This window comes from Bombus impatiens, unplaced genomic scaffold, assembly GCF_000188095.3.
Source record: "Bombus impatiens unplaced genomic scaffold, BIMP_2.2 scf_0551, whole genome shotgun sequence".
In the NCBI taxonomy this organism is placed as follows: domain Eukaryota; kingdom Metazoa; phylum Arthropoda; class Insecta; order Hymenoptera; family Apidae; genus Bombus; species Bombus impatiens.
This window is the reverse complement of record NT_176970.1, coordinates 132,712-160,640: the sequence shown is the minus strand read 5'-3', so window position 1 is coordinate 160,640 and position 27,929 is coordinate 132,712. Positions and strand designations below refer to the sequence as shown.

The 27,929-nt window shown below is 33.4% G+C and overlaps 4 protein-coding genes and 1 long non-coding RNA gene across 7 annotated transcripts in view; 3 read left to right on the top strand and 2 right to left on the bottom strand.

The window, feature by feature from the left end:
* LOC100744069 (CUGBP Elav-like family member 2) overlaps positions 1–7,707 on the top strand; it is a 300,281-nt gene extending 292,574 nt beyond the window's left edge. The window contains 3 exon segments of the mRNA XM_033322123.1: positions 2–209; positions 549–699; positions 3,560–7,707. Of these exon segments, the coding sequence (XP_033178014.1) occupies positions 2–209; positions 549–676 (336 nt within the window). The 3' untranslated portion in view covers positions 677–699; positions 3,560–7,707.
* An 8,478-nt stretch (positions 7,708–16,185) lies between these two features.
* Positions 16,186–17,401, top strand: LOC117151964. Its single transcript, XM_033322099.1, has 2 exons — positions 16,186–16,720; positions 16,782–17,401. The coding sequence occupies exons 1-2, from the start codon at positions 16,638–16,640 to the stop codon at positions 17,167–17,169; spliced, it is 471 nt and encodes a 156-aa protein (XP_033177990.1). The 5' UTR covers positions 16,186–16,637; the 3' UTR covers positions 17,170–17,401.
* Positions 17,402–17,860: 459 nt separating this feature from the next.
* Positions 17,861–21,621, top strand: LOC105681088 (transforming growth factor beta regulator 1). Of its 3 annotated transcripts, none has more exons than XM_012388573.3 (5): positions 17,861–18,275; positions 20,372–20,600; positions 20,722–20,998; positions 21,069–21,288; positions 21,359–21,621. In XM_012388573.3, exons 1-5 carry the CDS (start codon positions 18,246–18,248, stop codon positions 21,530–21,532), a joined length of 930 nt encoding a protein of 309 aa, XP_012243996.1. In that variant the 5' UTR covers positions 17,861–18,245; the 3' UTR covers positions 21,533–21,621. The 3 variants fall into 3 exon arrangements, with proteins under 3 accessions (XP_012243996.1, XP_033177988.1, XP_012243995.1); XM_033322097.1 differs by lacking the exon at positions 17,861–18,275 and adding an exon at positions 19,895–19,985; XM_012388572.3 differs by lacking the exon at positions 17,861–18,275 and adding an exon at positions 19,992–20,242.
* Positions 18,439–19,918, bottom strand: LOC112213257. Its single transcript, XR_002947155.2, has 3 exons — positions 19,810–19,918; positions 19,461–19,730; positions 18,439–18,605 (listed from the first exon to the last, which is right to left on the bottom strand). It is a non-coding gene; the product is annotated as an uncharacterized LOC112213257 (long non-coding RNA).
* A 669-nt stretch (positions 21,622–22,290) lies between the features above and the next one.
* LOC100743474 (etoposide-induced protein 2.4) lies at positions 22,291–24,856 on the bottom strand. The gene is made up of 6 exons (XM_033322098.1): positions 24,318–24,856; positions 23,864–24,039; positions 23,519–23,774; positions 23,086–23,429; positions 22,940–23,014; positions 22,291–22,863 (listed from the first exon to the last, which is right to left on the bottom strand). The coding sequence occupies exons 1-6, from the start codon at positions 24,330–24,332 to the stop codon at positions 22,776–22,778; spliced, it is 954 nt and encodes a 317-aa protein (XP_033177989.1). The 5' UTR covers positions 24,333–24,856; the 3' UTR covers positions 22,291–22,775.
* Between the last annotated feature and the right edge of the window lie 3,073 nt (positions 24,857–27,929).

Below are 27,929 nucleotides of genomic sequence, written 5' to 3'. Positions count from 1 at the left end.
GGCAGCCGCAGCTGCGGCTGCGGCCCAAAAGGCAAAATTCACCAGCACGGACAAGCAGATAGAGGGTCCTGAAGGATGCAATCTGTTTATCTATCATCTACCGCAGGAGTTCAGCGATACTGACTTGGTTTCAACATTTCTGCCATTTGGAAACGTCATCTCGGCAAAAGTCTTCATCGATAAGCAAACGCAACTGAGCAAGTGTTTTGGTAAGATACGTTATACTCTTGCATCGTTCCTCGTTAAACGTATATACATACTATTGTTTATTTCGTCAATTTGTATATACTTTACTTATACATAAATGTTATTACTGCCCCCTCTTCTCCACCCACTGACCCAGCGATAGACCATTCGTTTCTGTTAAGATATATAAACTAATGATTAACTAATGACCCAATTAAATATGTAAAGTTCTAGCCGATAAGTAATATTTAAGAAAAATCATAAAAAGTAATAGTAACGCACTAATGTTTCTATAAAATGAGGAAAATTACAGAATTCATACTTAAGTAATATATTCCAAAACAATGAAAAATAATTTACAGGCTTCGTGTCGTACGACAATGCGGCAAGCGCGCAAGCAGCGATCCAAGCGATGAATGGCTTCCAAATCGGCATGAAACGGCTGAAGGTCCAACTTAAACGATCCAAGGACGCATCGAAACCCTACTAGCCGACGTCGTCCACCGTTTGTAGGTAGATACCAAGGACTTCTCGGATACCACGGCTCGGAATCAACGACCTTGGTGTCCTTAATCAAAAACCAAAAAAAAGAAACCACTATTGACACATTCCACAAATCTCGCGACGTCGATCATCGATCGGGAATGTTTCTCGGTCTGGATAGATAACAGATAGATAATTAAATAGATAGATGGATAGATAGATAGATAGATAGGTAGATAGATAGGTAGATAGATAGATAGATAGATAGATAGATAGATAAATTGATAAATAGGTAGGTAGGTAGATAGATAGGACTAGGTATTTTCAATCGACCAAAGTGTCCAGCAGATATCGCTAGCAAAAAATCTCTAGTCAAGCAGTAATTTTTATGAAGGTCAAAGAAAAATCCTTAATAGTCTTCTTTGCTTTTAGACGCCATAAAGAGGAATTTACGAGACTGTGATAAAATTAAAGACTTACTATATCATCATAACTGTGTTCCGAAGAATATATAATTAGGAAGAACGTTCTATAGATACACATATAGATATCTGTATATTTTGTTCTTGTAAATGATTGGAGTAGCTCCAAATGAGAACTAGTTTTCTCTAGAGTTCAAATCTCTCCACATGACAGTCCGTCCATATTATCAACATGCATATTTTGATTATTCTTATATCGAGATGATTATATCTATTTTTCTTCGTTTGACTGCTGTGTATCTGTATTTCCCATGATATACGTGATTTTTATCGACCGTAACATTCTTCGAAATCAATATCTCGTATTATGGATAGGATTCAATGGCGCTTACAAGTGATAAAGAAGTTTTGTTCTTGTTGAACGCAGTGGTAACTCATCGAATATTTCGGTTCCTGCTTTTTTTTTTGCCGGTGATGAGATACAACGAATAACTATTGTGTATGTCTTCTTTCTCTATCTCTTTTTTTCTATTTAAATTTTGTTTCTTTCTCTTACAACGCTTTCCGAAGCATAACTAGAAAAGACATTGTAGTATATACATGTTCAATTAGCATGTAGATCGTTGAGAGCTTTTTTGTAATACGTATAATTTACGTATCCTTTGTGATCGTGTAAGAGACGTTGTGTTTGTATGCAAATAATTTTAGTTCATAGAATATATTATATACGTGATATATTCCAAATGAAAAATCCCAGAAAGCTATAAAATAAATAATCTTTTGTCTGTTTCGAAACTGTATTTAGTAGTTTCTAGGATTTATTCAGAACATTTTTCATTAATAGGACCTTTCAAAATTGTATGTATATTTCTTGCTGTACGGTATTTCAGGAAAATACGAATCGCAGCAGAACAATGATACTTAATCGTGCCGCATCAAAACGAGACCTAAAAGTATTCTTAAATACCATTGCTCGATATACGTACATATTCGAAGATGCAAGCCTGCCCATTCTAGCCCTTTACCGCCCCACCAGCCCTCTTAATTCGCGCCAGTGGTGTAATCAAAAGTTCATTTCGTTGCAAACGGCTGCCAATCAAGCTTTCTGTGCTAACTTTTGTGCACAAAGTGGAAATTACGTAAACGTGAAGTTTCACTAACCAAATTCACCATGTAGCTTCTCCTCAGAATATCAGAGTACAAGTAGTTCGCTTTAAGTTTTTTTCTCTCACGCAACGTTTTAGTTTCGTACGTTTAACTAAACTTTTGTTGTTGTTGATCTTATTTTTACTTGTTTGTCTTACTATTTTTAAAAGGTCTGCTTCTATCGTTCCTTTTTTAATCGTTACATATGCATTATATTTATATACTTCTACAGCTACATATACACATGTATATACACACACACGCACGCACACACACACACACATATATGCTTCCAGTAACTTCGCCGATAATTATTTGTTCGTTATCCGACATAAGGTACCAATGAAAACAATCGCCACGATCTACCTTACTAATTTAATTTTCTGATTACGCCACTATATTTTACAGTTGTAATCGCGATGATCAGTCCCCCGTTGTTGTCGTCATTCTTTCTTTTTTCTTTTTTTTTTTTTTATTGTACAGGGTACAGAGAACTTGGAACGTTCTATCGTGACAATAATACTCGTATATCGAAGTTTGATGGTTAATTTACGCTATGACGCTTCTTTAGTTGTTAGTACTAACATCGCCGTGTGTTCTTTTTTTCTGGGATGTCGTCGGACGCCGGGTACCATTATTGCCAGCAGTGGTTCATCGATTTTCTTCTTCCTAAAATATGTATTCTACTATAATAAAGTCTTTACTAACGATCGTTCGATTTGTTTATTTACTTACTTATGCAAAGAATCGGCGCGTCGATGAACCACGATGACATGAAAGAAGCAACAAGAATCGAATAACATTAAGACTGATTAAACGATAACGTTAACATCCTTAGTATATTTCTTTTATTAGAAAGTATTTAAACAGAATAGATCCTTGTCGCTCCTACATAGGAACGATGTACCGACAAACTACCTGTGTACACGTTGCGCGGTGACGTTATATCCACAAGATCCTGCGACGATGTTTTTATTCGACTGATTTACATTAGCAAATTCTGGTGGGTTGCAAAGCGCTACTATCTACCTCGGTGAACTCGCTAGTCTCTATATATTCATTTTATGTTTGCTATCTTTTTTTCAACATTATCAAGCAAAGAACGCGAAAGGAGAAAGTTGGCAAACCTATCAGGATCGTTGGGAAAAGCAGAAACCAGCAAAACGCGGACAGTCGTAAGGGAAAAGTTCCGCAGGTTCTAAAAAGAAAGTTTGAATGAACGTCGCGCTGGTTCGTCACCGTGCACGTTTACGCGGTGTAATATCCTACATATCTGGTGTGTGGTGGTGACTAACCTGTCCGTGTGTTTGTTTGTGTGCCAGCAGGTGGCCTGTGACGTTGTGACCGTGTTCTCGATCGGAGTCGCCGTGCCATGTCTCAGTCAGTCGAATCGGTCAATCGTTCGATCGATCAGTCAATCGATTAGTCAATCGATTAGTCGATCAGTCACGATTCCTTGGTCAACCTCTTGATCAGTCATTCTGTGTCTGTCGGTACCTGTATACACCTGTCCACTCTCGCTCCTCTACAAGAAGCGGCAGCCCGCTCTACTTCCCACACATATACCATTGTATTACCATACGATGCTTCCTACTCTTTTTCCCTACACGACCACCCTGGAAGAAAAGCAAAACAACACCTCCTCCAACGAATCCATCCACCTATGCGTGCACCGTTTCCATCTACGGTCACCACTGCTTGGTCAGTACGACATTTAACCGGGAATAGCAGCACAATGGCAGCACAGTGATTATCAATTGTGGCGAGTTACAATCTGTGAACGCGCTGATCCGTGATAAATAAAAAAACTGATATAAAGAGAGAAAAAAAGAGAAGAGTCCTCAACGATCATCGGCCAGCTTTTAAAAACTCTGGACCAGGTCGGTGCGAAATTAGTCGAGGTGCGGAAACGGAAACGAGGAATCGTCGTGGGAAAAATAAACGCTCGATCGCGTGTTACAAAAATTCGAGAGAGACCAGGGAAACGACGATATATCATCGTTCAGAATCGAACTAGCATGTAAAGAGTAGCTAAGCGGAAGCCGGAGCACTACCGATCGATCACTATGTTTTTATGTTCCTTGGGCTAAGCTGTAACACACCGCTACATTATCTTTCTGTTTCTCTGTATGTGTGTATATATTTAATTATATTTTTCACAAAACCAGTTTATAATTACTTATAGCAAATGCCATAACATATGTATCTTTCGGCGATGTAACAACCGCACTAGAGAGTAACATTGCTCCTACTATATCGCCACCTTGTACGTAGTTAGGGATAACAGTGATTCTAACAAATATTACAACAAGGTTTAGTTGTATAGGTAGACTCTACCTTAATCCAATGTACCAACTATACCTTGGGTTTTGATGGTGCACGTTTTGATACCATTGCCACGATAGCTGTAGTCAAACTGCACCAGTTGACGTTGCAATCCAAAACAATTTAACTGAACGAGTCAATTACATATTATCCGTTATTTTTACAATTTTACAATGCAGGTTCAAATAAGAGCTTGAGTTTTAATGGATTAAACAAATTCACAGTAAACTGATGCACGCAGTAACAGTGGCCACATAGATCCCTTTATCCCGAAAAAGTCTATTGCGGCCATAACTTGACATGCTCAACCAAATACGTGTTCTGATAGAAATTTAGTCGGTTCTTTTTCCATACTAAATAGGACTCGCTTAATCGTTTTGATATTGATTCTTGAATTGTCAAAAATCGGTCGTACCTTTCATCTTAATATCGTTTTAGTTTCGTTCGAAACTGCAATGGAAACACCGCTTCGCTACTCTTTATTTTGTATAATACTGTCATAGTTCGGCAACGCTTTGTACGTGGCGACAACTCTGAAGTGTAACACACGCTACTTTATCTCTTTGTTTCTCTGTATGTGTGTGTATATATATATTACATAGCATATGCAAATGTATGCAACCCATATATCTGTGCATGTGTATGTACGAAAATGTGCGTATGCGCGCGCGCGAGCCATGCGATCTAAAGCTGATACGAAGGTACTGTAGAAAGAAAAAATAGGATATAGTTACCACGATCTTTCAGTCGCTTAATTTACCAGCGATTCGAAATAAATGAGTGATGGAAGGAAAACAGGCAAGAATCAATTTTAGATCGCAAAGAATTCTCCGTGGACCTCTAGCGTAAGAAATATTTGCGTACAATCACTAACTAGCCGTTAAAAAAGTAAAAAAGGAAAACAGGAAACGAGACAAAAGCAAGAATGCTCGTTCTGTGAGACGGAACTTGTATACCTTATTGTATAATACGAAAAATACTACCGCGCCCGAGTTCGCTCTTCGATTGAGAATCGATTTTATCGGCTCGCTTTCGGGATCGGTGTCAGCATCGCGAAGCGCCTGTTTATATGTAGATAAAAACGCGCACTGGTGACTATAGTGCTGACTCTAGTGACTCTAACTGAATAAATAATAGAGAAAATAACGTATGTAGGAAATGGGAAAAACCATTGAAAAAAAGAATAGTAGAACGAGATGAATGCAAACAAAATGTGCTAGAACGAAACAATAAAAAAGATACCGTGGTCCGAGCGAAATGGGCAGAGTCCGATTTACTGTTGTAAATTAAAAATAATATAATGGTGTAAAGATTACCAAAAAAAGAACCAAAAACAAAAAAAAGACAAAACTGGAACAGAGGAGACAAAACGAAGTGTAGGGAAAAACGAAATACATAAGTAGCATTTTTTAATGACTTTGTGATAACGTTATACCGTATATAGGATTGGACTAGGGTCGCTTTTTAACGTATGTATGTATAATAGAAATAAGCGTGGTATGAGAAACTTAGTGATGCAAAGATTTTGAAGCGAAAGAAAATCATAAGAAAGGAAAGAAACGCGAAAGAAACGAAATTGTTCATCAGGTGACACTTCACTAGCGTGCACGCGATCATTCTAATTTTCCTTCTTTCTTTCTTTCTTTCTTTCTTTCTCTCCCCTCTTCATCACTCGTACCAAGGAGGTACTTACGATTCACGTTTTTAATTATGATCTCCAGTACATATGTTCGAGTTTGTAGACAAAATACGTACTGACGGGTAAAAGAAAAAATTGTACGTGTGAGTACACAATGAGAAGAAAACGGAAGAAAATTGGGAACATTCGAAAAATGGTTTACGATCGTTGACATGGTGATCACATGTTGGAAGGTCATGTGATTGTATATGAATTAATCTTGAGTCAGTAACTATTTTTGTTACGTTAAATGCGACAAATATAAATAATTTTACGAAGTACGTAACAGGAAATCATTGTACATTGTTAACTTTGTCTCTTGTCTGTATAGTGTTTAAGTTTTTAAAAACGACGTAGAATGCGGGTCAGGATATATTCTGTTAAGAATTTAAAAGTTTTAATTGATCCTTAATGGTTCAGAATTTCTATACGAGAGCACTTACGTCGTTACTGATGCAAGATTAACTCAACGGCGTCACTGTAAGGTACTTAATTTCATTGTAAACCTAGAGAAGCATACGATTCCTGCATAGAAAAGCACGAAAAAGAGAGAAACAGGATCTTGAAGAGTCCAAAAATGATAGCTGACATTTTTTACGGTAAAGCTAATCCAGTCTGCGTGTTCCTTAAATTTTTCTTATTGTCAGTTCAACGAAGACTTTCCATAGCGTCACTACATCCGCAGTGTCACTGTATTATTCGAATATCAAGAAAAATGAATCATGGCTCGCTAATGAAACATCGCAAGCTCTCCCTCTAAACGACAAAAATATTGAAAATCGTAAAGGGAAGAGAACGATGTAGTAAAAGCTTCGTCTTCGACTTGAACTAGATCCGATCGCTTGTTTTACACGAAATGATCGTGAATTTCATAAATTGAGCCGTATCAACAAGACAAATTTCGTTGGAAAGTATAATCAAATTATTTTTTATATCGAATCACTTATTGACTTGTGCACGAAGGAAAAAGTTAATGATGGATTCTAGGATTGACGAATAATTAGAATCACAGAGAATAATAAATAATATAGATAAATCGCCTGGATTTGTCTTGTGGATATGATTTAAAAAATCTATTCGTTATATACATCGAAGAACGAAAAACAGCTGAAGTGCATAAGCGATCATGGCTGGCTCTCTTTCTTTTGCTCATTTCCACGAATCGTCCATTCGTCATTTCCCCTATCCTTTTATTCTTAAAGGATCCGTTGAAATTTTCAATTTATAGCTATAATCGATTAGAGAATCTGATTTCTTAGAAAATTCTCTTTTAAGTATAATAATAATAATTTAAGCGTCATCCGATGACACTAATGCACGATTTACACGCACGCGTCAAACCAAATGAACGGAGCAACGAACATTTACTTTTTGCATATTTGCAGAGAATAGTAAAGTAATATGTAAGATGATTCATTAAAAACAGATCGGAAACAGAATAGAGTGGAAATGAAAACAACATTTATTCGAAGTATGTAAAATAATTAGAGATCGAATCCATAATGAAACCACATCTCGTCACGGTCTTTTCTATTTCATTCGCTATCCATTGACATACATATACAGTATAAATCAATCCATCCAAATACCGTTTCGAAAGCTTGGTTCATCCATAATCTCGGCGAACATTACGGTTATTACATACGTAGAACCATATGCTTCTCTGTCGTCTCAGACGATATGCTTCCAGCGATTCACGATCACATGTTCCTTTCCATCAAATTGAACCTAGAAATATTTCGGGGCATCGAAGTCAGCTATTGAGCCATCTTTCATAAGTTATCAAATCGAAAATTCGTAATAACGTCCCCAGACTCGTGTCTTATCAGTCGCTCCATGTTAATTTAACATTGATTATATTTTATTCTGCGTTTTTAATTTATTTTGTCATAAAGAGTCATTCTCCTACTCGTTTGTACGATAATTTTGACCGTATTTGCACGATTTTTGATGGATCATCTCATATTGATCGTAACGTAGGTGTTCGTTGCGTCATATTCCGTGCCAATTACCAAAGACGTCTCTTTAATTAATCGATGTACTTACGCACCGTGTTAACAACTAACTCTTCCTCTTTCACACACAAGCACGTTCAGCCGATATACATAAATATATAACAATTAACTAATTGTTTACGTGGAGTTACACGTTTTCTTAAGTTTTTTGTACACGTGAATACAAATGGAGCCTAGTCAGAAGTAACATTATGAATTAATATAGCATCATATTTTTCTTTCTTTTTTTTTTTATATTTCATTCATTTACCAAATTCTCTTCAGCACGTATGTTGATTTCGTTTTTAAACAAAAAATGAAAGAAAAAGGACGGGAAAAACAGTGCTGCTACGTTGATCACCATTAGTACGATTATACTTATTATTATTGCTATACCCCACTTTACCAATTATTATCGTTGTCCTCATTATTATTACAATTGTTACTATTAGTTGAATCATTACAATTTACCCCTATTACTCTGTTGGTAAATTATTAATGTTAATTGCGACGTAATTATTACTATAGATACGATTCTTGGTGGTATCGTTATTGTAAAACTTTATTCTTATCATTATTATTACTTTTATATGTTATTATTATTTATAGGAATGGTATTATTATTATTATTATTATTATTATTATTATTATTATTATTATTATTATTATTATTATTATTATTATTATTATTATTATTATTATTATTATTATTATTATTATTATTATTATTATTATTATTATTATTATTATTATTATTATTCGTAGAAGCTGTTTGTTAGATGAAAATTGTGACGCTAAGCGAATTACTTCGATCATGGTGCAATAAAAAACTTTTGGATCGATTTTTACGAAAGCTTCGCAAGAAAATGAAACGAACAAGGATCACTCGTCAAACGTACTTAATAAATCGTCGTACTTGTCGATTGTAGAAATCTACATATTTATTTTTTAATGTCAGTTTTTTGTATATTTTGTATGATTTATTTTTTTTAATGAATTTCAACATGTCCGGTGAATATCAGAGATATATAAATTTATACGAGCTACTCAGGAACCAAACTGATCCACCTTCTGAAAAATTCTTAATTTTAATAATAGAATATACAATTAGTGTCTAACTTTTTAAAAACCAAATGATTACCTCTAAAGTCAGTAAATTTGGTTATTGTGTGGCTCGTGTATAAGTTTAAAATAAAGTGTATGATCCTATTTCGTTTCGCATTATCGTAACTACCATTGCTGTCAATAGCATTGCAATTGGTTAATTACTGCTCGATTATGTATTATCTTCTTTTTTTTCTTCGTTTTAAATGCCAGATATGTATGCATAATTCGCAACAGTTATCATGTTCAACGGATATATGTATATATATTTCATCCCTACAATGTTAACAGATTATAGTACTTTATTTTGCTGTTTTTCTCTTCCGTAGAACGTGTTTTCTTTTTTCAATTTTTTGCTCTACTATTACTATTAATATTACTATTTTTATTTTATAATTTTAGAGTTGTGCGTCTAACCGCGTTCGTTTTCCTTGGTGCTCTTATGTGTGCGAATTTTTAAAAAATGCAGCGCGTTAATATGTGCTATGAACAGACTCGAAAGACGATCGTTCAAAAGTGAATTTGATGTTCAAAATTAAATTAACATGCAAGAAAACTGCATGTGTTGAAGATCGATTGATATTTCATATTTATACATAATAAAGCAAAAGAGAATATTATGTATAAGAGAACATAGTTTGACCTTATAGTTAAATAGAAATTGTATCTCAAATTGAGCAAATTCTATAACAATTTAATCTTTCATTCGTATCGTAGGTGATACGAAAAGTTTCTAAAGATAAAAGAAAAAAATGCTATCGTACCAACATTTTTCAATAACAAAAAGAAATGGATGATCGCCGTTCGAGGTCTCGATCACGACAGAACCGAATATGCTTTCGCGTGGAAGATCGACGAAATTCGATCGACCGCCTGAAATTAAACAAAAAAAGAAGAAAGAAAGAAACACCACGGTGAAAACGATCGTGAATAAAATCAAAGAAAAACCAAATTTCACCGCTAAAACCGCAGACTAATAGCAAAATCCTTTTTTCTGTCCCTGCGCACTATAAAGGCTCTACACGCGTGTGTATCGTGCGTATGTGTGTGTGTGTGTGCGCGTGTAATACAAACAACCTATATATGTATATATATGCATATGTGTGCGTGTGTATATATATATATATATATACATACACACAGATAGATATATATGCATATGTATATCACGCCTGGGCATTACGTGTGTTTCTTTCGTGTATGTGCGTATAGAGATACATGTACAAATAATCAATGTATATTTTACGTGCGCTATAATCGTTCTTGTTGAACGTGATCATCCGCGTCACCCATCGTTATGTTTAAAATGCTTGCGTTTATAGAGAAAATAGTTCTACATATTTTTTTTCTTTGTTTTCCGTTTAATTTTTGTTTCAATACCTATATTTATATATTATATATATACATACGTATACATATATATATATGTATATATGCATATATATATATATTTTTTTTTTGTTCTTTCTCTGTTTTCTTTTTCTTTCGCTGTATCTTCTTATTGTTAGCGCATCAATGGTATTTTCCGACTATCATGATCGATCGACGAAATAAGGGAAAAGTAAATATCGTCGATCTTAAATATGTTCTTTTTTTTCTTTTCCCATTTATCCTTTTCTTGTGGTATACCGGAGATCAGCATGTGGCGTATGTTGAAGTAATAATACATTGTATTTATTTTGTTGGTTTAATTTTATTCTTTGCTTTTATTGCCGTCCATCGTACCAATTCCTCGAACTCCCATCTACTTGTCAGTCGTCGTTTCCAAAACACTTCTCAGTTCTATCTCTCTATAAAAGTATTTACGATAAAGTTACATTACAAAAATTACGTTCGAATAAACCGTCGACTTGGTTAGCAACGATACCGCCGATACAATTTTGCAACATGTTTGACTCTCAGACATTACGCTGCACTTGTTAAAAAGATACTACAACGAGTGAAATTAGTGGTCACATTTCGGCTGAACGCATTTCCTACGAAGTTTTACATTAATCGTTATCATTATCCCCCTTCGTTGTATGAACTGAATGTTCAAGTGTAAGTACTTGATTATGCAAATAAGTGATGTTGAATAATATTACTAAAACGCGGATTGTTAAGATAATTTAACGGTCCAAAAAGGTGGACGCTCAAGGTTGGAATCGAAGTATCCGTTCAATCTATTCGACGAGATACGAGAATCGTTCGTATTAACTTATCCAGCAGTCGTCCATAATCTTCGAAAAATTTACAAAAATACTTAAACACATTTGATACTGTGAATATTTTACCAAACTTGACACCTTTTACATAATAACTAGTGGTTCTAAATCTAATTTTAAAGAACGTTGATTTTAACGGTCAATATTCCTTTACACCCATCAACCTTCCAGTTATTTGTCTATTCACGAATATTAAATATTGCGTTGTCCGAAAAGTGTCTTTCTTTCGTAAACGTGTTATTTACAACAGTGCACCTTCACACAAACGTGAAACCAAGTCTGTGAAATGTCGCGGTGTTTATCTCAACAGAACAAAATGGATCGTACGTAATTCGACGAAATAAAAACAAAATATAAAACAAGAAACGTCGTGCGTCTATTATTTCCTCATAAAGCGAAAGAAACTTTTCGGACAACATAATACTAAAAATATTTTGAAAATTAAATATCAATGACTACCGAATAATCTTTCACTTGTAAAAAGCTCTTTTACGCGGAAAAACATTTTAAATTCGGGATGAGAATGAATTAATAATTCAAATTTGATATGTATATATATTTCTTTAAATTCTCACATTCATGGTTTCATGCCTTTTCAAATGTATGTAGTCATCGTGCTGGAACAGTTAATAAAACGTTAATCGCAACGAAACAGAGGCGAACGAACGTCAAACGAAAAAAAAAAGATGATGGTGGTGCTAGCCATCGAGCCACGCGAGAACGATTTTTATACATTGTATAAATTTTGTACATAGTCAAGCATAATCCAGCTGTAACAGCAACTTTGATAACTATCTTCATGAATGTTCATTGTGTTCGGCCTAACTAATTCGCTCTTCGCTAGGACGAGAATGTATATCCGCCCTTTTGAATCCTTTACTTAACGAAACCAAACAGAGGATGAGAGAAATCGATAATTAAAGCTACGTAATTCCAAAATATACTACTGCAAATATTTATTGTATCACTCTCAAATTTAAAACTAGCTCGTGTAACTCCTTTATAAAATTGACGTAAAATCACAATAATATTTTTTAGAAGAAAAAATACTTTTAATTGATTTTCACATTCAGCAATAAAAGTTTGTGATACGTGATACATGTATGTTTTAGATTCGTGGAAATTTATTCGAATCGCACTGTACGGATAGCTTAAAATTAATTTATATTTCCCTAGTATTAATAATAGAACAGATATAAGCGATATGTTCAAACGATACAATAAATATTTCCAATAATATAAATTGTCATCGATGAGAAGAACGCGCAAAATACATAAAAAAACATTATATATATACAGAGAATAAGACTTCTAAATATGTACAAAGGGATCGAAGAAAAGATGCGAGAGTCGCAATATTTTCGAACGAAACACGCCAATAGGAAGGCCAAAGGGGCGTTTATGAACGACAAGAGTCGAAGATATACGTTTTTGTCATATCGTTCAGTTAGATAGAAGAAAGTTAGATGGAATGATCCATATAATTCGTTAATGTACATTGAGATAACGACGGAAGAGAAAAGTGTAATCTATAAAATGAAATTAAAAGTCTATATACAGTGTGTCGCAAAAGTAAACGATTGCGTTTAAATGATTCAATTAGTACTAATTATACTAATTATAGTACTATATTTCCGTATTTTCTTTTATTACGTATATTTTACTTATACTGTTCATGCGCTCTGTACAATTTGTACAATATAAAAATATTTTGTATGTATTTGATTATACTATGTACTTCGCACTGTCAAAATGAAATATGAATCTTCTCGCAATATTTATAAGTTAGTGTCAAAGTCTTTCATATAACTTTTGAATTACGCTTAAAAGAAAAATACAACTTTCGTATCATTTTATAGAAAATTTTGAAAACCTGACAACAAATTCATTAATGTACTCTAAAAAAAAAACCCTCGAGACACAAAAGCTAATACTATTTCGATTGAAGTCGTTTTGCGGCACACTGTATAAAGAGACTATGTGTCATCTTATACTCGACATCGTGTCTCTGTAAAAACAAAAGAAAAGATAAAACATACATAAATTGTGATCTTTCTCGTTTGGATGTTAAATAGGCTACAGGTTGTACAGTACGCACACGCACTTATACTATTACAATCATCGGAGGAAACACGTAGGTACATTGTGTACATAAAGCGTATGTAACTGATAAGGATATTTTTTGTACGTAGTTAAATCTGGAAAAGAATGAAAACTGCTCTCTGCCGTATAGATGTATGTATGTATATGTATATCGGACTATAATTCGTTCCATACAGTGATCTCCGTTGTACTTACGTAAACCATGCATGGACTGTGCCGACAAAAATGAAATCCAAACTCCAAGCAGAATCATTCGTTTTCACTTTTCTCTCCTTTTTTTTTTATTTCTTTCGAGTATCATAGGAAATTAAGAGAAAATTTCTGGGATACAATTCAAAGTGGTATCAGTTGTTCAGATAATTAATCGAAAAACTCGAAGGAAAAGTAATACAAGTGACGAAATCTTGAATTTGAGAAGAATATTACAACACATTACGCAATATACATACTACTCCACAAAGACAAAATCTCGAAACAAAATTGTCCAGATAAATACATGCCCATATATCGTTCTTATCTCGTTTTGAGAAAAACGAACTTGTGCCACTTTTCCCTTGAGTCGCTGAGCCTTCAATTATATTAATGTATAATATTTATTTACGTGCCCTGAGTGAAGTCGAGTACACACTTTTTTCTCCCTCACTCTTACTGTATTTTGAACTTTCGTCAAATATACATTTTTTGAGAAAGATCGATGAACAGTTAGTTGTTGATCGCAACTGTGATTCGTATATTAGTAATAACTGACGCGTTAGTCGGTTAGTAATCGTTTGATGCTGTAATCAGTAAAGGAGATTACAGATGCGATTAAGAATGAGTTCGTTGATTCTATCGACTGGGAATCATCGAAGTTAGATTTTATATCTCATTTCATGAAAAATATAGTAGGTACCCTAACGTAATAGAGAAAGGTATAAAAAATATGAAGTAATTGCTTTTTCCTTTTATTGAGATTAATACTTTAATTTAGTTTAAAGTTTCACTCAATTTTCAAATAATATGACGTAATACAGTATAAAATAAAAGTAATTAGAGTTAAATACGTAAAAATTAGGATATGGCGACAAATATTAAAGTGAACGTAATTTCTTTCCTTCTTAATCTTAAAACTACTTCAAACGATGATTCCCGTTCTCTCTCTAAAGCGCAAAAAAGCAACAAATGCATTTGTACAGTAAATTTATCAAAAAGGATAATCGTTTCTAACGAATATCGGTAATGAGTTAACACGAGTAAAGATTAATAGAGTACATACAGGAAAAAAAGGAATCGAGAGCGAGGGAGATAACTTGGATGTACCCAAGCACGTGTCTCACGGCAAATTCGCGTATAATTGCATGAAGGAAATTCTTCGACGGACTGAGTTACTGTAATCGTCATAGTAACTTAAAAACACGATCCCTAGGATAGTGTACGTCTAAATGGATAAGCTACGCGTCACGATGTTTAAGTATAGTAACAATATAGATTTTGTATACCGCGTGCGTGAGAATGTACTTAGAGATGAACATGACAGAAAGAACATTGTGCGTGCGAGCGCGCGTTACAGAATTTACGTTCGACAGGTTAATAAATCGTATTTTCGAAATAAACTTTAAATCTTTTTCTTCCCTTTCGTGTCTCAGAACCAATCTTCCTAAAAGATTTTGTTTTATAAAATGTACTTAAATTCGATTATGATTTGCTTATACGAGGGACGAACAAATGTTATTGAACGAATACTCTTGACATTTTTTATTTCTAAATGATGGATCCCAAACTTTGGGGAATACCTTTGCCTAACTTTTTTAATCAGAAAATATTACATATAAAAAATAATATTTTACTTTAAAATTACTTTAACGCGCTAAAAATAATAAAATACAAGTTTAAAAACATAAAATTTTTATTCAGTTACAGATAAGAAAACTAACAATTAAATGCGATATTGGCGATAATGATATTGATAAAAAGAAAAATTATATTTAAACATGGAATTTAAAGAGTTTTGAAAGTTCAGTAGTTTTTTAACCATATATGTATATAAATATAGAGAGAAAATGACAGCGTTCACGCTTATAATTCCGTTTGTCTCCGAACTAGTGCTGCCTCTAACGAAGAAGTGCCGAAGCTATATACACAAGAACCTATAAAATTAGGGATCTGCTCTGTTTGGTTCCACGTTAGCACGTACAAATAACCTATTTAGTTCCACCATAAACGAGGTATATCTCACTGTAGTTTCACGTTACAAAAGCCTATTTCATTGTACGGTTCTAAGGAAAACTATTCTGTTCGATATAGGCAAACACGAGAGTAACAAAATCGCACAATAATTAAACTTATTTTCCTCAGGGTTTACCTCAGAAAGAGATAATTGGGATAATTAGTGGTCGGGGAACGAGTTTTACAGTTTGGGGACTCTGTAATTTAGAACCTTACCCAACGATCAACCCAAGGGCGAATGGACTGTACCAATAGTACAATAAGACAATCGTTAACGCTCTCGCAACCACCATTGTAGATAGAGGCTCGCAGGACTGAGGTCTCGAGGAAAAGAAAATATAAAGTACATCGACTACAATGTACAATAGGAGATGTCGTCGTCACCACCACGCCAAAGCAAGCGTTGATAGACTTCGAGGACTGACCGTGGCTGAAAGTCGAATTCCAAATTGAATTTTAGATTGTTAAATAGGGTGCAAGAGGAAGTAGATCGGATTGGGCTCCACTGCGGAAGAATATTGCGTAACTCGCCCCGGAAGACCGAAAGATCCAAAAGGAACAGTACACACAGGTACAATAAGGATGAGAAAATGCTTGGTTACATATGGTAGAACAGCTGGTGCTGATGCGGTTGATTAACGAATCGAAACTGGTCGAAAGCTACTTCAGAAATACAAGATGTAGAAATACAAGAAATACAACGATATAGAAAACGGGCAAGAAGGAGTAAGACGATTCCAGTCGATAGCAGCCACTGTTGCTGGGGCAAGCCGGTATCGCGACCACAATGATCAGTACGATGATCACGGTGACTCGGAATAGAAATCTTCTCTTACAAGAATTGATAGCCTCCAGAAGACTATCAAAACAGTAAGGAAATGGGAATCGTATGAATATCTATGTATGTATATCTATTTCTTTCTGTATACAGAAAAGCGATTAACGAGAGGATAGCGTGGCCGTGGAGTAACCGCTCCTGGATTAGACTTAGAGATCGCGAATACATCGAACAGGATGGGTGCCGGATTGAGCCGCAACCTTGGAAAAGGAAGACCGCTCCAGAAACACAGAGGATGATTGTTGTATCCGGTTGTAGGGCGAACACAGTTCGTCGGTTGAGACGCACCGGGAAAAACGTTAGTGTGTCCTCGCTTATGGAAGGCGGGCGCGATCTATCTCGGAGCGCAACGAGCAAGAGTGCTGTGCCGGTTGTAGGACGGACGCAGTCCGTTCTGGGACGCAACCAGCCAAGGCGTTTGGTTGTACGGGACGGGTGCGGCCCATCCTGGAACGTAACCAAAAAAAAAAAACAATACTGATCCCGGTTATCAGTTTAGAATGAAATGCGGTTGCAGCTGGGACGAAGCTGGATCACGATCATAGAATACACTTACAAGAAGAAGGGAGCCGAATGAGCTATCAAGGCTTGTTGGCAAAGAACCATACGCAGCGGTATAACAAGTCACGGACGGATTCCGTTAACGGCATCCACCAACCGACTGAGGCTACCCCCATACTGCAGTTGCTGCAAATAAAGGCCTGTTGTTTATAGTAGTGGAAATTCCTTTAACCTTCGTCACCCTCAGCTGTAGGAAGAGGAAGCGTTCGCACTCGGTGCTATAAATTAGGCCTTCCGCCGTGCGGCGTCGTAGGCTAATGATCCCCAACGTTTTGCAAGTGCGATGCTTAGCATATTCGGGCATTCTTTGTACAATCGTCATTGTAGACGAACGTCGAAGCGAAACTACGCAAGTTCGGCATTTTTATATCATCAGAACGTGCTGTAAACACGACTAGCCTAAACTCGCTCTTAGCATTGTCTTACAGATAAATATCCTAATGAACAAATTAGTCATGACATCAAATCTTGTCTGCAGATAACTTGTTCTTTTGCTTTTACCGTTTCTGTAAACGAATACGCATGCAAAACACATACATCACGTCAGAAATATTATTCGCAGCCTATCAACTACTGAGATTACTATTAAAATGAAATTCAAGTTTTATTATAACGGAAACATTATCGCTAGGAAAGTAAATTTAATGTTAAAGCTACAAAGTTATTGTGTATGAAGAATACACTAAAATTCTACTGACCATTCTATTGATCCATCATGGTCTTAAAGGAAAGGTTCTCTTTTCTTTTCTAAAAAAAAATAAACAATTAATTTCTCTTTCTAAGACAATTAAGTTTAATTATTGTGCGATTTTGTTATTCTCATATTTGTCTATATCAAATATAATAGTTTTCCTTAGAAACGTATAATGAAATAGGCTCTTATAACGTGGAATCACAGCAAGTATAGCTCGTTTATGGAAGAACTAAATAATTATCTAGCGTGGAACTTCAGTGCTTGGCCGCGTGGTGCAGCATCTGTAGTGTAGAATTAGAACAATGGGCGTGAGCTCTCTCATTTCCTCTCTGGTAAATATAAAAATATAAAAACTGTTTTTATAATTTAATATACAAAATTATTTTTGCTAACTCATTTTAAATAAATGAAAGTATACCATTGTATTATTATTACATTTAATAATTCATGTTATAAATTTTCCAAATTACGTAAGTAGCAAAGATAAATAGGGAAATTACAAACTCAGCCAAAAATATGCTCCACGAATTATCGCCCCTTAGCGGTCAAAGAATCGAACTATACGCACATTTCCTTCTCCGGTGCTTTGGTTTGGTGGGAGAAATATGCGTATACACAGCGAGATGAGAAATCTGAGTTCGTGCCGGGCCGTACAAAGTTGACTGAAGGGGGTTTCTAGCCAACAAATTTGGCAAAATCGAAAAAATGTTTTTTTATATTTCCAAAGTTTAAACATTCAAGAATATGCCCTTGAAGGATTTTTCAAAATTTCAATTATTTTATGAGTTACAGCCATTTTTGTGACGCGGCATCTGCTCCGGTCCGACCGGAACAAATGAACAGTAGACGGTAGACGTTGTCCGAGTAAACTTGTCTTTACTTGTCTAAACTTGTCAAAACTTTAAACGCGTTTTTCTCGAAACTACTTTTTTCGAGTTGGCGTGCACGATATCTCAAGTTCTAATGAACCGATTTATTTGAAATTTAGTGTGAATGTTCTTTATACATTCCTCTATCGCCTCAACTATGCTCAGATCAAAATTTTTAATTTTACTATTTTTTAAAAATTCGGAATTGCCTAAAAAACATGCCAAAAAGGAAAATTTTTTTCAAACGGCCGCCATTTTGTGAAAAAATATTTTTTTGACTTTGCCAAGGTTCGTGCTATAGCTGCATCTATACTAATTAAGAATCCGTTCGGCTTTTTTGCTTCAGATGACCAGAAGGGTTGAAATCATGCACGCCAGGACACCCTTTTTTGGACCTCCCACTTTGCCAGTATATAACTTTGTGAATTTTGAGTTTTTTTCAGTTAATTTCTTATGTAATCTTAAAGTATTAATAAACACATGATAAAAAAATGGATAGTAAAAATATTTTTTGTTTCGTTTGTACAGAGCTTCAAAAACCGCCCGAAATTCATGCCTCTAGACTAGAATACCTCCTGAAAGCAAACGTTTAAAGTTATGTACTGACGAGTGGAGATTCGAAAATGAGCAGTAAACCGCGTCGCGCACCGTGAATACAACTTTTGATCGTCATTTCTAATTGCAATATGGGAAAAGTTATTTTAGTTCTATTGATCAAACGACAGAATGAAATTATTGTAAAATTACAAAATTACAATCTGATTTGTAGGAACTCTTTCTAAATAGATTTTATATAATTATTTTACAAGAAATGATGTTATTTTATATTGTCTTGTCTTGTCAATCATTTCTGAAAATATCGCTGCTACTGTTGATGTTCATTATTGTCAGTAGCTTGTGGTATTCAGAATGTTGCTTCTGTAATCGACAAGAAAAAATAAACTTATTTCTAATATTTCATCACTTTGAAGAAATTTTTACGTTTTTTCGCCCTTACCCTTCATTAATCACCGGTACAAATGCACATTTCCCATTTTGTCGTGTAGTTTCACCAAGAGCAGCGGAGAAGAAATGTGTATATAGTGCAACTGTTGACCGCTAGAGGCCCTTTACTACGCATATTTTCGCTGATTTTTTAAACATTACATCAGCGATGTCTTTCTACTCATTTCTGTATGTACTTACTGTACAAACTTTTGCATTATCTTAGTTATAGACATAAACTAATATATATGCGATAAGAAGTAATCACAAACATCACTCCATCATAACCTCTTTCGATATTTTGTGTCTAATGTAATGAATTCACAATGACTCAAACTTATGATAACTATTACAATGAATTTAAAAAAAATGCAGAATTACAGCAAAATTTAAAATACAAAAAGAAATACCGAAGGTTAAAAAGGATCATAAAGGATACAGTATTCGTAAGATTATTTACTATGATAATATTTCTTTCGCGATGATGTATTGTTGTTTTAATCAAAATATGAGTAAAAGAAAACAATAACAAAATTTGGTTACTACAGAAGTTTTGAATAAATGTATAATTACAGGAAAATGCAGCATTATGTGATCAAGTTGCACAAATGCAAGAAAATCTTATGCTTGTGAAAGAAGAGAGACTGTTTCTTTTACGTAAATTATGTCAACAACAAGGAGATATAGATCCCTCTACTATGATAGCTCGATCTCAATCAAACAGTATTAATCCTAGTTCGTTTAATCCAGAATGCTCTACTCCTAAAAAAACTGCAAAGAAAAGAGCTTCGACTGATGGCTCAGGTATGGAAGTATTCTAAATTCAGTTACACCAAATGTAATGTAATATAATTCCAAGTAATTGAGACATTGTGCGTATATCAAATCAACAAAATAAGTAATATAAAACTTTTATTTGTTTTAGAAACAAAAAATAAGGCTAAACGTTACAATAAAACTGCGAGGAAAGTTGTCCAATTAATACCATTGGATGTCCATGGGAGACCTATATTTCCTATTTCTTTAGGTGATCTTACTGTCTACTCCCTTGGAGAAGTAGTATCGGACAGAATAGCTTATCATACAGAGGATCTCATTTATCCAGTAGGTTACTGCAGTACTAGGGTATATGCTAATTTAAGGGATGTAAGAACAAAAAGTTTATATACATGTAAGATATTAGATGGTGGACCAAAACCAAGGTATATAGTGACACTAATAATTAATATAATTTTATGTATATAAATATACAACGTTTTGGATTACTTGCAGATTTGAAATTGTATCTGATAATGATCTAGATCAGCCTCTGGTTGGCTCTACTCCTGATGAGTGTCATTCCAAATTATTAATGGCAATTTCTCTTGCACTTCGTACAATAGCACCAAAAGGTGCTGATTTTTTTGGAATTTCACATCCTACTATACAAAATCTTATACAAAGCACACCTGGAACTCGTAAATTGGCTATGTATAAACAACAACGTTTCGAAGTATGTAATTAAATATTTTATTTACATATGATTAAAACTGTGTATAAATGAAATTATAATCAAATCTTAGGTAAGCAAGAATCAACCAATGGAAAGAGGAACAAGTCCAGTAATGGAAGAAGAAACAGATCCAGGACTTGGATTTGCTGCTTTACATAGGCATTATGCTTTAGCAAATTCGTACAGAATTAAAGAAGAACCATCTGATAGTGATCTTTTAGCTCTTCAAGAGCTTCTTTCGTGACTTTTATATTGTTAATAAAAAGAATTTTTAATTTTCAGAAAAAATATTATTTTGCTTTATGTATTGGTATTGAACATCAATTTTTAAATTATGCATATATTAATTTTTTATATAAAGAAGATAGAAAATCTGTTAAAATTAGCAACGTTTATTTCAAAAATTATTTTGTGCTATGTATTATGCTACGTATAGTATGCAAAACAATTTACTTTTATCTTATTAAAATAATATATAAATAAAATTACAATAAATAATTTGTTATTTGCAGAATGTTATCTTGTAAATATTGAATGGATATATTATAATTTTGATTACATTGTATTATTATAAAACTACGTCATTTTAAACAAATTTCAATTGCATGTCAATGTAAACAGATTTTGTCGTAAAAATAATTTTTGCTATTTTGCGAATGTGATTAAATAAATCAACTTTAGTTTTAATTTTAAATATTTTACAATTATAATTAATATTAAATTAATAATATTACGTATTTTGTGATTTAAGAAATAGAAATAGTAATATAGAAACAAATTACTGTAGTATTATCTATCAAGGTTTGTGTATTGTATAAAGCAACATATCTCTACAAATTTGAATAAAGAATGAATAAATAACTATACATATGTATCAATCAATGTTTAACAAAAAAATTATTTTTCGTTGTACAAATGTGTGAGCAACTGTATTTATATTTTTCCAGTTATGTAACTTATAAACAGTATTACAAATTTTATACAATTATTTATAAACCTAACCCCAAGCATATTATATTTTTCATTTAATAATAATAATAATAAAAATGTATAAAATTGCAAGTTACTTTTATCCTTTGCAATACAATAAGGAACATCTATAATGACTTTTTAAATGTTACCAAGTTTAGAAATTCTTTACTGTTAACATATGTCTTGAACATTTTACTCAATATAATGCGTTTACAAAGACTCCTTCCTGCAATTCGTTTCTGCATATTTACATACATAGTTTATGACTGTATTTCTATTTACAAATAACGCTATTAATACATAGATCATATCGCTAATTTTGTTTACAATGTTATAGAAAATTAAGAAAATATAAACCTTATTCACAATCCCACAGACAACATAAGAGTTAACACAAAAAAATTAATTAAGCATATGCCTTATAAAAAATAATAAAACTTATGTGAAAACCTGAAAAGGTACAATTTATTGCTACATATTTATTATCCCACAGAAATTTATTATATCTTTTTCTGTCACCGCCTGTTTGTGGATCCAATCGTTTTATTGAAAAATGTATTTGCAATAGCAATTACAGGCGAAAATAGTCTTAATGGACAATCACTAAAACAAAGAATTAAAATTATGAAGTATTATTATTATATGCATGTACATGGTTTAATAACATTAAAATATGTACCATACGCCAGTCACAGGTACTGCTTCATTTCCACTTACAATAAATAATGGGAATAGTATAGAAAATACACAGCCACTAAAATAAATAATAATCATTAAAAGTTCCCACATAAAAAGGAAGACAAAACGTTTTAAACGATTGATTACCTTATTACATACGAACTGGGCAGTTGGGTAAGTACTGCTAATGGCAGACCAAAACCCACGAAATATGGCCAATTGCTCTCGATAAAACTCAATCGTCTGTGTAACTCCCAACCCATATTAAACCATTTGTATTCAAAAGCATAGAGAGCATATAAAAGGCACATATGTATAAGAGCAAGGATGTCACCTATAGGAGGTAACGGAATCCTAGATACTAACATTCCTTGACCCAAAAATAATGCTTGAACCAATATACTGAAAAGCGTGTCTGCTACAAGCTTGCTCACACTGGATAAAAGTAATGGCCTCCCTTGTCTATACCTATAAGCGCTGTCTGCTATATCCTACATGGTTTACAAATATATAGCATGTGATATTAACCTTCAATGGTTACTGGCCAAAGCTTCTCGTTCTGAGATCAAATAATTCATACCTGAAACCATAAACTGTTGACTATCCTACTGAGCACAAATAGTGGTAGTACCCATACAGTGCCAAAAGTTAATGACAGGAATGGTTTCATCCAAGACCATACAGTCATACCCATACCCGGTGAATGGCCAAATATAATGGTCAATAAGTACTTAAGAAATGGGAGTAAACCACATTCAAAGATTAATATGCTAGCCCAAAATACACCACCATTTAAAGCACAACACTGAATTGTTCGTTTCAACACTTTTGATTCTCTGAAAACATATCATATATAACATAATATTAGTATTTTATAATTGAAGTATATGTGTATAATTTGCATAACTTTATAATTAAACTATACCTTAACTGAGTGAAATGTTTTTGGGGAGGAGTTGCAACAGTTATGTCTTTTCTATGAATTTCTTTAGAAGACGGTTGTTTAAGTAATTTTTCATTAATATGTTTGTCCATATAAAATAAAACAATAGCTCCCCTTAAGCTATCTACAAATCCTCGATATATGGCACGTATTATTCCCTAGAATTATAACACAATATATATCAATATGTTATTACATAAATATCATCAAAAATCATTTCAGTATAAAATTATTAATTCTTAAATATACAAGTGCGTAATACATGTATATATGGATACAAAGCTTGTATTATCAAAAACATATAAAACAAAAATGTATATAGCGTATTTGACTGTAAATTTAGATATAAACATAATTAAAAAAGAAAAGATAAATAATAATATATAAAGGTTTACAAACACATGTGCTTTTATTGGAAATAAAATTCATTACTCACTGTCACGTTATCCATATTTCACGATAATATCCACAATAGAATATAATTAATCTATAGTCGGAATATATTGAACAATCTGGCAAAAAAACATTTTCGAAGTAACATAACTGTCAATGTCAGGAGCAATATGATAACACACTAAAAGCGAGTATAGAAAAAATGTTTATGGCAGCGAAATAATTGAGTATTTAACATTTCAAACACGTACATATATTGTCATTTAACATTAATATTAGTAAGAATATCTATAACTGACGGATATCTTTGTTGACACACGAATATGTGCTGTAAATTAAATTAACGTGAAACTATTATTACAATGTTCCGCAAATTTACTTTAAAAACATTTTTGTAAAAATATATCAACTGACTGGTTTTCATTACAGGCAAAGGTCAACATTATGTTAATAGAGGTATAAAGGTCACTACCGAATTTTCGATTTTCAGTAAATCTTTCCATTAGCAATTAAAATATACAAGAATTTTAAGCGGTCAAAGGATTGAGATATTATATTCATTTATACGCACAAATAATTAATAATTACTTGGACACTTGTAAATTCTAAACAATATACATATTTTAATATACATATATATCTATACATGTACATATGTAAATATACTGAGAAGTTTGTTCCGTTTGTACCGGTTAATAATGTTCTAGTTGCCTCTTAGATGGCACGAACTGTCCTAATTTTATAGCGACTCTAGCGGGAATGCGGGTTGGGTTGCGTGTTGGTAAAGTAGATTTTTCAGTTTTTCGCGAGGAAAGAATTAATTATCGTTCGCTAATTATTACAAATATACTTTATGCGCAATTTAGGAGTTAAAAAGACGAAGAATGGCTTTTGAGTAACGGCTTTGTGATTATGTACATATATACGCTATATTTTGCTAACTGTTTACACGCGATCACATTCTACGTCTGTCCAACGGATTCTGCATACGGTTTTCCTCTTTTCTTAGGGGAACGAAAATGACACTTTTCTTGACGCCCACGTACCTTAAACAGGTTTCCCCAGATTTAGGATTAACCGCCGCGAAGGTGACTCGTGCGTCTTTTCGACAGTGCGGCATCGCCACAATTTATGGAAGTCCGCAGGAAGAGACAAACGCAAATAACGAAGTACTAAACTCCCGAGTATGTGAGATAAGGATGAGAACTTTTATCGAAATAAGTAAGAGTTAAATGGATTTCGTGATTTCTCTATACCTGGTTGGTATCAAAGCCAAAGTAACTCTGAGGATTCTCTTTACTCCTTCGTTATAATTCCTGATATAGCAAAATATGAAATTCTGTGGTTCAGAAGGTTCAATCTGAAGGGTAGCTTCCTTCCTTCAAGGAGGCGTTGCGTATGAAGAAGGAAGTTACCCTTCAGATTGGATCTCGACGTGAGTTGTGATGCAGTGAACGCTTTCCTCCAGGTGTCCAAGCCTGTGGCGTGATCCAGCGTAGATGGCTCAAGGGAGAACGGTATAAAAGTGAACACTGCGTGTAACGTAGCCCTAAATCATCGCTGTCGAGAAGAGCCTTGTCAAAATATCCTTTTCTTTTCGCAGTCCCCGCTTAAGAGGACTATACAGTTTATAAGTTTGGGGGATACATTCAAATGTCCCCTTTTATTGTTTTTAGCTGCATTCTTGTTTATAAATCTTTCTTTGCTCGAATGACCATTTAATCTAATGGAGTATTTCACCAAGGGTGCCTTGCTATTACTAAATCAGGAACTAAAACCGACGGTCACGCGTTTCGAATATTTAAATAACGTGCGCTATTGCAACTATTGAAATTATTAAAATGGCGACGATTTATCATCAAGCGACAACAAAACTTGATTCGCAGATAATATATAATCTATAGAAAATAAGTAAGTAATAATACTGACACGAAAGAATAAATGAAACCAAACTTTTTGCTGTACTTGACATCTACATAATTTACCAACAGATGTTATTATTGTACTTATAAGAAATAGATTTACTTCTAACAATATTTATTTACGTTAAAAACACAAACTGAGAAAACACGTAGAAACAGTTTAATTCTTCTTTCATCATTAAATAATTTAATTATTTCATACTTAACTTTATTTTTTATATAATAATAATAATAATATTATACTCTTAACCAAAAAGATAGTAAATAAAAATATAATAATCGTTATATTCATTGTTAAAAGAAAAAAGCTATTTATGATTGATATCGACTAATTATTGATATTAATTACTACTGTTCGATTAATAATACCTTGTTATTCGAAAATATGAAATGTATAACAAATTACAAGAACTTGTGTAAAAAGTAAGATTTTTAACACCGCGCAATAATTCTTGAGTAACTTATGCAATTCGAAGTATAACTCAATCTCCAACTGCACTTTATTATTATTTCACATTTTTTAGTTGTAGTAGTTTTTTAGTTGTAGTTTTTCATTTACATCTATTCATTCTTTGTATGGTGTAATTTAATATGACGCTTTCAAAAATAAGAATAATAAAATAAAAAATATACGTATATATTGTGATAAAAAACGAGATAATTCTAATCAATTATATTATTAAACTATATTTAAATTACTTAACATTTTTATTTATTTTTTACATATTTATTGTACAACTAACATTTCTCATTACTTTAGCTAAGCAAATTCTAAGATACAATTACGTGGTGACAGAGATCATGTTTGGAAACCTTAGTATAATACTTAATTTATAAATTTGCACATTTCTATCGTGATATTCAATTAATAAAATATTTCGATAAAATATATAGCTAATTAATAACGATAATATAACTAACAAAATAAATTTCATTTTTTTACTTTAAAAAGTTTCCCGTCGTATAACGAAAGAAATGTATATCAAGGAATAAGAAATTCTATATTTCCATTGGTTTAAATTATTTTATTTCAAGGAATCCAATTAACAAAACAACATAGAAAATTGAAGCAAATTAATTAAAACATAATTTTCTATTATTTTTGGACACATATTTAAAATTCTATTATAACTCAAAATCTCTACTTTCATATTGTATCATCTTTATTCCAAATAAAAATTTAATCACTTGCCCGCGTGAAATTTTTCATTCCGTTCCATAGCACAGCAAATGCGAATTGAACTTTCTTCCTCGCATATCCTGGCGTTACTCGTGCCAAGGTCATTGATTCCTCCAGTAGTTCCGGCTTAGTTTCTGGGCCAGGTTAACCGAGCTAACAGTGCTACCAACGTCGACCGGAATACCATCATCAACCGTGACGTTGACATATCTCGATACGAGTATGTACAAATATTTACAAGTATGTGCTTACCTATATACTATATACATGTATGTATGTACAACACCAGCAGCCGGATAGACGAACAGTCGGACACGATCGAACCAATAACAAATCCGGTAAGTATACGCAATTTTACTTCTTGACCCATTCACAAATCGTCCCTTACGTATATCGTCCTTTCATTACTCTTTCTTCGTTTCTTCATTTCTCAAGAATTTTTAATCGCACGATAGTTTAAGCTTGAAGTCGTTCATAGATTTTTAATAGAATCTTCTACCATATTAACTATATATGTACTTTTTGATTGCTTGCAATTTTGAAAAATTAAATT